General features: G+C 39.3%; 1 protein-coding gene across 7 annotated transcripts in view; it reads left to right on the top strand.

The window, feature by feature from the left end:
• The window catches only part of KIF13A (kinesin family member 13A), a 119,119-nt gene that overhangs the window by 14,331 nt on the left and 94,769 nt on the right, over positions 1 to 10,019 (top strand). For all 7 annotated transcript variants that reach the window (XM_017730685.1, XM_017730680.1, XM_017730681.1 and 4 more), the window contains one exon: positions 77 to 169. In XM_017730685.1, the coding sequence (XP_017586174.1) occupies positions 77 to 169 (93 nt within the window). Of the gene's footprint in view, positions 1 to 76; positions 170 to 10,019 lie in introns of those variants that run through there.

Raw genomic sequence — 10,019 nt, 5'->3', positions numbered from 1 at the left:
GAGCTGCCCCGGCGGGCCGGGAGAAGGGGGGTGCGCTCGCTCGCCTTGGCTACAGCCCCCCGCCGTGTCGCCTTGCAGAGCTGGACCTGAATACCAAGTGCATCGTGGAGATGGAAGGGAACCAGACTGTGCTTCACCCGCCGCCTTCCAACGCCAAGCAGGGAGAAAGGTAAAACCCCGAGTCGCCGTGCCCCGAGTGAAAGCCCAGCCCCGGTTCCTCCGCCTCGCTCTCGCAGACGCCTCGCCTGCCTTTGTCAGGGCAGCGGTGGGGTCCCCAGGGTGTCGCTCGGTGCTTTTCGGGGCTGCGGTGGGAGGGAGAGGGCGAGAGGCGAGAGCTGAGCAGGGCTGCTGCGTTGGGCTTGCATCCATGGGAAATAAGGATCGGTTCTTTACCTGGCTTCCTGGGGGAGTCGGAGGTACCCAATGTGGAGACAGAAGATCTCTGTTAGTCTCCCAGGATCAGAAGTTGATTCTTGATTGACTGCTCAAAAAATAAAGTGTGGAGTAGGTAATGACTTAGACCGTGTGTGCTGTTTTCAGAAATTTCCCTTGAGTGTAGGCTGTTAACAACTTGGTGTAACCTGTGGGGGAACAAGAAACGGAATCTGATTTTTATGCTAGTGATGGATGTTTTTTTTTATATAACTTTGTTTACTAGTTTTTAACCTATTTGCATTTGAAAAGGCTGTAATTGCTAGATCCTTTATTAATTCAGTGTTGTTCTGTGAAGTAGCCTATGAGAATATGCTAAAATAATTTTGAAATCTGGCATTTAGTTGTGATGCCCCAGTAAAGAATACCCTTGGAAATAATCCAAAATACCAATGCACTAGACTGTAAAAATAGATCAGAACAGGAAAAGATTTCTTTCCTTTGAGGGAGTGTGGGGAAAGATGGGGAGGTGCAAGTGGAATAGTTATGTTGTATTCTTATCTGCTCGGCTACCTGTTGACTGCTCAAGTTCAGTTGACCTATTAAATGCATTTAATGCCAAGGATTGAGAAATCATTTGAATGGGTATGGAGATTTTCAGCCTAGCACCTTTCTAGTACTTAAGTCTTTTTAAAAAATATTTTTGATTCAGTTCGTTAATAATTATGAAAAAAACTTCAGTGTGAGAATAGTCTTTTTTTTTTTGCGAAGGCAGAGTGTCATACTTTTATTGCTTTCCAGCAAAAAAAGTTGAGACCTTTTCTATTTTTGCATGTCTAGGGTGTGAAGGTGCTTCTCACGTTAAGCCACATACTAGAATATAGGTGTAATCACACCAATTTATTTTAAATCTAGCTGGCATTGTCTTCAGAACCATTGTTGTGGCTAAAGTGCTGGCCTGCATCTTGAAAGATCTGTGCTTGTTTCCTGCTTCTTTCGTAGATCTTTGTGTGATCTTCTATAAGTTGTGCTGTATCTCTGGGTCTTAGCATCTCATCTGTGAAATGGAAATTTTGGGGGTTTTAAAAAACTATTCTGTTTTAGAATGTATGGGGGGTTTTATCAATAAACAGGAGTTTATTGAAATGTATATATAGCTTCTATCACAACAGTGCTATAAAAAGAATAACGAACTCTTCAGAGTGAGTGGAATTGACAGGCATGAAACATAAAATACACATAGAGTTTATAAAGCAAAACCAGAATTAAGATTTAAAAATCACTATTTCAATAGACTTGAGAGACTAAGGGCCAGGTAGTTTAATGATGAGCCCGTAATGTGGGAATTTTGCTTGTGCAGATTTGCCCACAGGTATGCAGTGAGACTGTGCAGTGACTGTCTTTTGAGAGCTTATGTGTCTTGTGTTTATCAGGCTTTAATATCTATAAAATATATAAATTCTCTTGGTGGTAACTGGCTTCTGTTTCTACATCAAGAGCCTTATGGGTGAGCTGTGACGCTTGTGTGCGACCACACCGTCGGCAGCTGTGTTGGCAAGGGATAGCTGTCCTGCTTGCAGCACAGTGTGAGGCTGGAATTTGGCTGGCTGCTAACTTGTGTGTTTGAAACAACTGCCAGATGTGTTATTGGAAAGAACTGTCAGAAATACTGATCAGAAGTAGCTCTCATTAGTGCAAACAGATAGTTGGGGTGCCTGCTTAATGGCAGACCTTGCATGTAATCTGTCAAGATGCCTAATGGGCTTTTTGCGCCTCATGAACATCCTTACATTTCCTTCAGTGCTAAACTGCTGGTTTATATATTTTACTCAATAGAAATAGTTTAATTTCTCATGATGAGAAATGGATTCTGTTCTTCTATGTGTACCCACCATAAAATGTCTGTATAAACTGGCTCTGAACTGCTGAGTAGCTGCTGCTTGTACTTGGATTGATGCCTTGGCAGGGTTAGAGATGTCAAACGGATTTTTGGTTTTCTTTGTGTAGCTTGTTTTTATATAGCTTAACTGGATTTTTCCTTCAGAGCAACCATGTCATTGCAAAAATGATTTAATTTGTTAGGGTGATTAATTGGTCTTTCTCTAGTCTATGCATTATTTTAATATTTTGTTTAATCTTACCTTTCCCTTTTTACATTTTATCTTTTTATATGGAAATTTCCCTTTTTCTGGCTGATGGAAGTACAAGTTTGTGCTGCATTTTGGAATAAGTAGCCTTCTAAAGCAAATTTGGTTTCCAGGGCTGCTTTTTTAAATTCAGCTGAAGCCAAGAGACTATAGGGTGTAGGGAGTAGAATTCAGGACCATGCTCTTTATTTGCTTTGTTCTCTCAGTTATAGTTTAAAAGGTACTGACAGAATTTTCTGAAGTAAAATTAGGTAACTCTTTAATAATTATAAAATTATAAAATTTGCTCTCGGAAGAACATCCAAGGTTAGGAAAATCAGATTTTACTAGCTTTGCCTATGCTGTAAGGAGTTTTTGAATTAAATTTAAATTCAGTTGCATTATTAGTCTCTAGGCATTATTAAGTATAGTTCTGAAGGATTTTAGATGGGCAAGTAATGCTAGTTTTACAAGTGATGTAAAAGGCCTAAAATCCCAGACAGTGCTGTCATTTGTCCAACTTTCATTGTTGTATTAGAGGTAAAGTTACAACCATAAATTAGAGCAGGATTCTGACTGCACCTCCTAACTGCTAGACCACACAGCACTCACACCGTAACAAACACAGCTACAAAGTAGTAATTGTTATTAAATGCAAGTGTTCTGTCTTTTTATAAGCAGCAGGCCTGCTGTTGCCCACAGGCACATGACTTCCAGTGTTCTAAACTAATGAAGGAGGAAAACCAGAACATAGTAAAACTGAACAGTCTGAGTCTGAAAGGCACAGAAAAATCTTTATCAACTGAAATAGTAGGAGACAGAGTTCAAAAAGGAACGGTTTTCATTAGCTGCTATCAGGTATAATCTCTGATGCTAGCAAAGTTTCTGGAAGTTCATTGTTGGACTTCATACCTTTAACCCTTGTTTTGCTTATACTGGTAGCAGTAGTTTCCTTTATATCTGTTGAAGTGTGCTTGTGTGTTCTTTTAGTTACCTCTCCTGTCTCTCAGCCATTTCCTTCCCAAACCAATATAGATTTCCATTTTTTCCCAAGGAGAAAGTTTGTGGGAACTCTGATTTTTTTTTTTTTTTTGGTCTTCAACCTGGATTTCCTTTCTCAAAGTACTCTCTCTCTTCACAGAAAAAACCCCCCCTATTCTAACTTACAGTCTTTCAGAAATGGTTATTGTGTTTCAAAGTCAATTGAATCCTTCTGTCCTGCTATAAATGTTTGTATTTGGTTGTTGGCAACAAGGTGCCATATTAAAATGTAACTATAAGATAATTAGAGTATAGAGTCACAGACAATCTTGCAAAATGAATAATTTTTTACAATGGAGATTTCACATCTCTATGTCTACTAAAGACCTGACTTTACATTATGGATGTTATTTTTCAGTAGGACAAATGAGGTCTTGCTGCATTGGTTCCTCCTCTGTTTCTGATTGTTAAAATATGCTTTCCTTCTTTCCTTCCTTCCTTTCCTTTCAGCTACCCTTTTTAACACATAGGATCTGACAAGTTTTATTTTGGCTCCCTGATAACAGTTCTTCATGACATGATTTTTTCTTTAGTAAGCAAAATATTTGTCTTGACAGAAATAAACAAGGAACCATGGAGACACTAGAACTGAAATGCTATTTCATCTGTAGTTTTAACTGAAACACAAATTCATTTATTGGGCAATTCATTCCATTAGAGCACAGTAGCCTGTTGCAAACTTTGCCTTAATAAAAATCTCAGAGCAGAAAATAAGAAAGAAGTCTTCAGATTGTAGAGCTGAACTCAAAATCTCACTTTTTTCTGAAAGTGTCTGTCTTGCCTGTCTTAACTCTTTAAAAAAACCCCAGCATGTTATGACTTGTTTGTTCTGTCCTCTTCCATCCTCATTTTGATAAGACAAGTAGCACCAAATCCCAATTCTACTTAAAAAAACCCTCTTCTTATAGTGCTAAATTATTAAAGATTCCAGAATATATGGGGGCTTTTTTTGTTGTTTGTTTTTTGGGTTTTTTTTTTTTGCATAGGTTTAAGCTCTTTAATAAAATAAATAGCTGGGAACAGATGTGTGTGCCTATCTAGTTTTTGTAGGTCATAATAGTTTCAAAGATTAATATCTGAAGCACAGATTTCATCCCTAGGCAGCTTGTCCTAAAACTCTTGTTTCCAGAAAACAGCTGTTGCTCCTTCTGCTTTGGAGAAAACATAGTTTTGGATAGTCTTTAGTACACGGTCCTTCCCTTGGTGGTTGCGGTACTTCATCATTTTTGGTACATTGCTTTGAGTAGCATCAGAGATGAGAGAAGAGCATGGTTGGAGGCCTTTGTGATAATGGTAATTTTTTCAAACTGAAACTTCTGGAAGCTGAAACAGGACAGCTGCTAATTGGTTCAGTATCTGAAGGAATGACTGACAAGATCACGTCTTTGATGTGTGAACTTCAAATTATCACCTGTCAGAGGTGGATCATAAAATAGTAGAATGCGGCAACTTTTATCTTTGCAGGAAGTTGTAAAAGTAATCTGACTTTGACCTGTCTAACTTTCCTGTTAGACATCAGTGTTCAGGATGTGAACTGTTAGCTTTGAACCTTGGCAGAGGAGATGGATTTGAATTATGAAATGTGTAATTGGAAAATGTAATTTTGGGACCTACTTTTGCATTGCTCTAATCCATTCATGCCTCAGATGTGACACTAGATGCAGTTCCTTGAAACTGTTGTTCTAAAATTCCGTGTAATTTGGAACACAAGACACGAACTTGTAGTCCAAAATACTGTGTGACATGGTTCTTGGTTCTTCATGAGGTGACCTGAACTGTGAGTAAATGCAACATCCATTATTTTACCATGCTTGCAAAATCCAGACTGCTGTTAGGACCTTGTGATTCGGTCTTTAAATGTGATTGCTAGAGGAAACTACTGTTGGAGGCTGTTGGGATTCTGGGTAAGTAGTGTGTAGTACTTAGCTGGCAAAATTTCAGAACAAAAATAGATAAAGTGTTTGAGGAGAAGGAAAACTGTTCTTAGAATGACCATGTTTAGGCAATCATTGCTTTGTAGCCATTCTCTGCTTTTGGACTACTGAGTGTTATGTTCAAATATTTCTGAGTTGAACACAGTCAAATGAGATTTAGCTTCAAACCTGTCCAATTTTTCTGTTTTGCCATGTTGGAAGAACCTAAGTTGTGGGATATGAAAATATGTGTAAAAAGATCAGTAGACCGTTAGATATGCTTAGTTTCTGTGTTTAGAAGGTACAGGTACGTATGCACATGTTTATTTCTGCAGCCAGGGGTGGTTTTGAGCTCTGGATTACTAGTCAATACACCTTGAATGTGTTGTCTATTGAAATGAATTATGAATTTTAAAAAATTGTAGCTCTCTTAAAATGGAGATTTTTTTTTTTGTCCTATTTTTGGGGGATGTCAGGACTAAAGGAAAAGTTTTATTTGCACCTCCTTATCACCTTAGTGTAGAGACAGCTGTCTTGTTTTGAAAACAAGATTCTCTGCTCTGTTGTGCATCTAGTAGGTTTATTAAATGTGCACGTGGTAAGACTTCTAATTTGCTGTTACTTTAATAGTTAAAAAACTTAGAGTTAAATGATGCTTGTAAACATATTGTGACCCAGGTGTGGGTTAGATTGAAGATACTTCAGGAAGTGCTTAAGAAGTCCTGGTGCTGCAGAACCTGAGCTCAGGGAGCAGCAGTGCACACCAGCTGCCCTCCTGTGCAGGTCTGTGTGCCGAGCAGAGCTGGGGTGTGAATCTTGGCACAAAATTTCAGGGACCAAGCGAATCCATTCTTGGTCTGATCAGGCCTGCAGGGCAGCATATGCAGGCAGGCAGCTGCTGTTCAGGCATTCAACATGGTGGTACTTCTACTAATAAGATTACAGCTAAATCTTTAAATTGACGAATGCACTTGTTGCTATTGCTTGAGACTTTATCAGATTTGAGCTCCTCTGTTCCTCTGGTGCAGACTGAGTAGTGGTGGCCGCCTCTGGTTGCGCTGCCAGTGTTCCCTGCATGGACAGACTGTCCTTAATGATGGGAAAGTAGTGCAGTGCCTTTGCTTATTTGGTCCGCCCTGGGCATGGTTTGAATCTATTAATGGAAACAATTACTGCCCGCTGTAGCGAGATGCCAACTGCTGCAGCAGTGCTGTGCAGATGCTGTTGCTTAACTGAGTAATTTCTCTGGTTGTTTGGTATTTTGGGAGAATGTCTGTTACTGATGGTAGAGTGGAGAAGGCTCTTTTAGGAAGTGTGAAAGTGTTGGCTGGAGACAGTGAGTACAGCCGACAATGAAAAGGCCCATGCTGTGCAATGATGTGCACCACACAGGACTCAACTCTTGAGTTAACTTATGACCCAAAGCACCAAATTAACTAAAACAGTTGTGTCCTTGCCTGGAAGTAGTGTTGCTGTGTGTTACCAGAGACAGTACAAGGTCCATAGGCTCGTCTAGCTAGTACCTGACTTCGTAGGTTGATCCAAAATTGGTCATCAGAGTTCAAGGTTTGAGGGAGCTTGGGGTGATTGTATGTGTCTTTGTGGTTCTTATGTGTGAAGCTTGATGTGGGTGTTTGCTGGGGCGTGATGGAGGAGCTCAGTTAGTTATCTTAGAATATGAAGGTCAAACAGAAAAATGCCTTGCTGACGGGAGTTGAAAATCGATGACTTGAGCTCAAGATATCCATGTTGGTGAAGAGCAGGAGTTACACAAGCTGTTTTCAATGCCAGAGGAGAGTGTCCCTTTATGTAATTTCTCATTTTGGGTGAAAAGTGAGTAAGTGGCTTTCTAATGCTGTTGTGCTTGGTTAGTGTTATTGTCTGTAATTCTGGCCTTTATTTTTGATAGTTGCCTTCTAATATAAAAATAATGGTTTAAAAACCCACCTGCCAGCCATCAAAACATTTATAAACTCATAACCATATCCTAAGCTAGTATATTCTTTAGTAATCAGCCATACCCTTAATTTGGCATTCTGTTACATCCTAAATAGAGACATTCTCAAGCACGTACATGCTTACCAAATATTCCTACATCACCTTTGGATGATCTGAAGCTAGTGGCTTGTAAGGTGAAACTTTTTCAAGAGGAGGTAATTTGAATGTTCTGTCTCATTTCACTTGGATCACTATAGGGAAATCTGTGTAGTCCCCTCATGAAGCCCCTCATGAAGTCCCTAATGGCTTATCATCCTGTAGTGACATATTTGTTATTTAAGTGTTATAACTCATGGCAGAAATTTATACTGCAACTACTGTTTTGACAGATTAAGCCATGAATTTGTTTTGGTGCTTATTAATGGTACAGTGCTTGTTTTGAGGTACATCAGTCAGCACAGCAGAAGAAAGGTGTGCCTGAAACATTTCTGGGTGCTTGTGTTAGTGCATGGAAACTAGCATGGTTAATGATGATGCTGCAAATGGGTGCAGAGAGGCTCACTGTGGACTAGCAACAGGTCCTGCACTTACCTGTTTCTTAAAAACTAGTCTCTACTAAGCCTGTGCTGCTGCCTCTTCATGTTCAGTAACAGCATAGACAGCAGGCTAGTCCTGACTGACTTGGAGATTCATGGTGTCACCGCATCTTCTTTTTGCACTGTGTATGTATATTCCAAGAATTTTAAGCATTTCATAAACATGAATCAAAGCAGCTGCTGTGGCTGGAATGGCATGCTTATCTCTGCATGTACTTAGGAAGTACTGTTCCATATGTTTAAAAAAGTGCCAGGGTGCATTGTGAACTGTAAACTTTCTATAAAGTAACTTGATGCTTTGTTTTAAAAACACTTTGCTGAAAATGTCAACACTTGAATATTTTCCTCTGAAATTTTTTTGTATTAGAGAATATTTTAGGCTTACAAATGCAATGAAAAAATACACATCATATTTTATTTATTGAGCTTACATTTTCTTAATTTATTCCACAGTCTCTTTTTAAACATAAGTGTCAATCCCAAGTAAATAGCGTACAAAAGCCTCTAGTCAAGAATAAATTTTCTTCTAGTGTAAGGCTTCAAAATTCTGAATCTGTCAAGCTTCTGCAATAATTTTTCTAGTGTTAAATGCTAGTATGTGGAGCTGTCTGTTTTGCTTAATAATTCTTACATGATGACAAGGAACAGCAGATCTTAGATAAGAAACTGGAGGATTTGATACTTCTTCTCATGTGGTTTCCACTTTCTGTCTGACTTAATGATTAAAATCATGTCCAGTGTAGCTGAGGTGTCCTTTCACAAACTTGATTCTTTCAGAGTTGAAGCAAAAAGGATCATGTGAGGTGGAAGGGGTAATTTATCTGCCAAATTGACTTGTATGGTTACTGGCACTTCAGAGTTCTTATTCTTGTTGAATATTTACTTTAAGTTCAGTTTTACTTTTTGATTCAAAAGCCCAGGCTTGTTTTACAGTTGATAAGCTTTAGCAAAAGGTAAATCAACAGAGCATTCCCGTGGAGGCACAGAGCTGGTGGAGGTCTTCTTGTGGTGAAGCTGCTTTATGGCCCTGAATGAGTGGCGTGTCCTAGTCTGGTTTGGAAAGTTTCTTTGTCAGCATCTGTCAGTGTGAGTTTTTTAGATATGCAGTGGGATGTGAGTCTGCAGTGCTCCAGACTTGTTTTGGCTCAGTAGTGCCACCTCCCTGAATGATGCAAGTTCTAAACATTTTGATGAGTTTTGGTGTTTTTTTCCTTCCTGTCATACTGTGTTGTCATTCCCTATTTTGAGATAGTTCTCAATTTCTTTTAGACTTCAGATATGCTCTCAGAGAATTTTATCTAGCGAAACCAGACTGAAATAAAATTGGCCATTTGGTAAAACAGACAAATGTTCATTTTTTCACTGTATGTAGCTGAACACATTAATACATTACTTATGTATCCTCTGAATGCTCAGCAACAAGTAGTTGAGTTTGAATATATTTTCTTTGAAGAGAACTGTGCAGCTATGTAAGGGAGTAAGAGCAGAATGTATTTGCAGACCTCCTGCACTTTGCTGTTTTATTACATTGAGACAAAAATGGGGTTCTGGAAGTTTTGTTCTAAGTGTGTAATGGAACAGCATCCCAGCAGTCATGTTTTGCTGTTTTGGAGCTTCTTCCTGGGTCACAGCAGATATGCTATTCTGAAACAAGCTCTCTGGAAGGCAAGCTAATACTTTCCATAGTGCCCGTTACATTTAAAAAGAAGGAACTTTTGAATAGTTCTAATTCTTCCTTAGTTCTCTAATAGTTCTAAATCTAATCCTTGTACCTGCATTTTTGATAGGAGTGCCCTTGAGAAATGCTGCTTCAGTGTCTGCAGAGAAACTGACACATAAGGTAACCCAAGAGATGGCTTGTTAATGGATTTGCTGCTGATGTGGTGGAATATAGGGAAAGGATACTTGGGAACCAGGACAGTGAAAGGCAAAAGAGAGGTGAAGAAATGTTCACCCAACAACATGATGACTCTCCTTAAAGTATATGTTGGAGAAAATCAACCTCTCCCACATCCCCCCCCCCCCCCCCCCCC

Source organism: Corvus brachyrhynchos, unplaced genomic scaffold (genome assembly GCF_000691975.1).
Source record: "Corvus brachyrhynchos isolate BGI_N302 unplaced genomic scaffold, ASM69197v1 scaffold43, whole genome shotgun sequence".
In the NCBI taxonomy this organism is placed as follows: Eukaryota; Metazoa; Chordata; class Aves; order Passeriformes; family Corvidae; genus Corvus; species Corvus brachyrhynchos.
The sequence above is the reverse complement of the archived record's forward strand: the minus strand, read 5'-3'. Positions and strand labels throughout refer to the sequence as shown.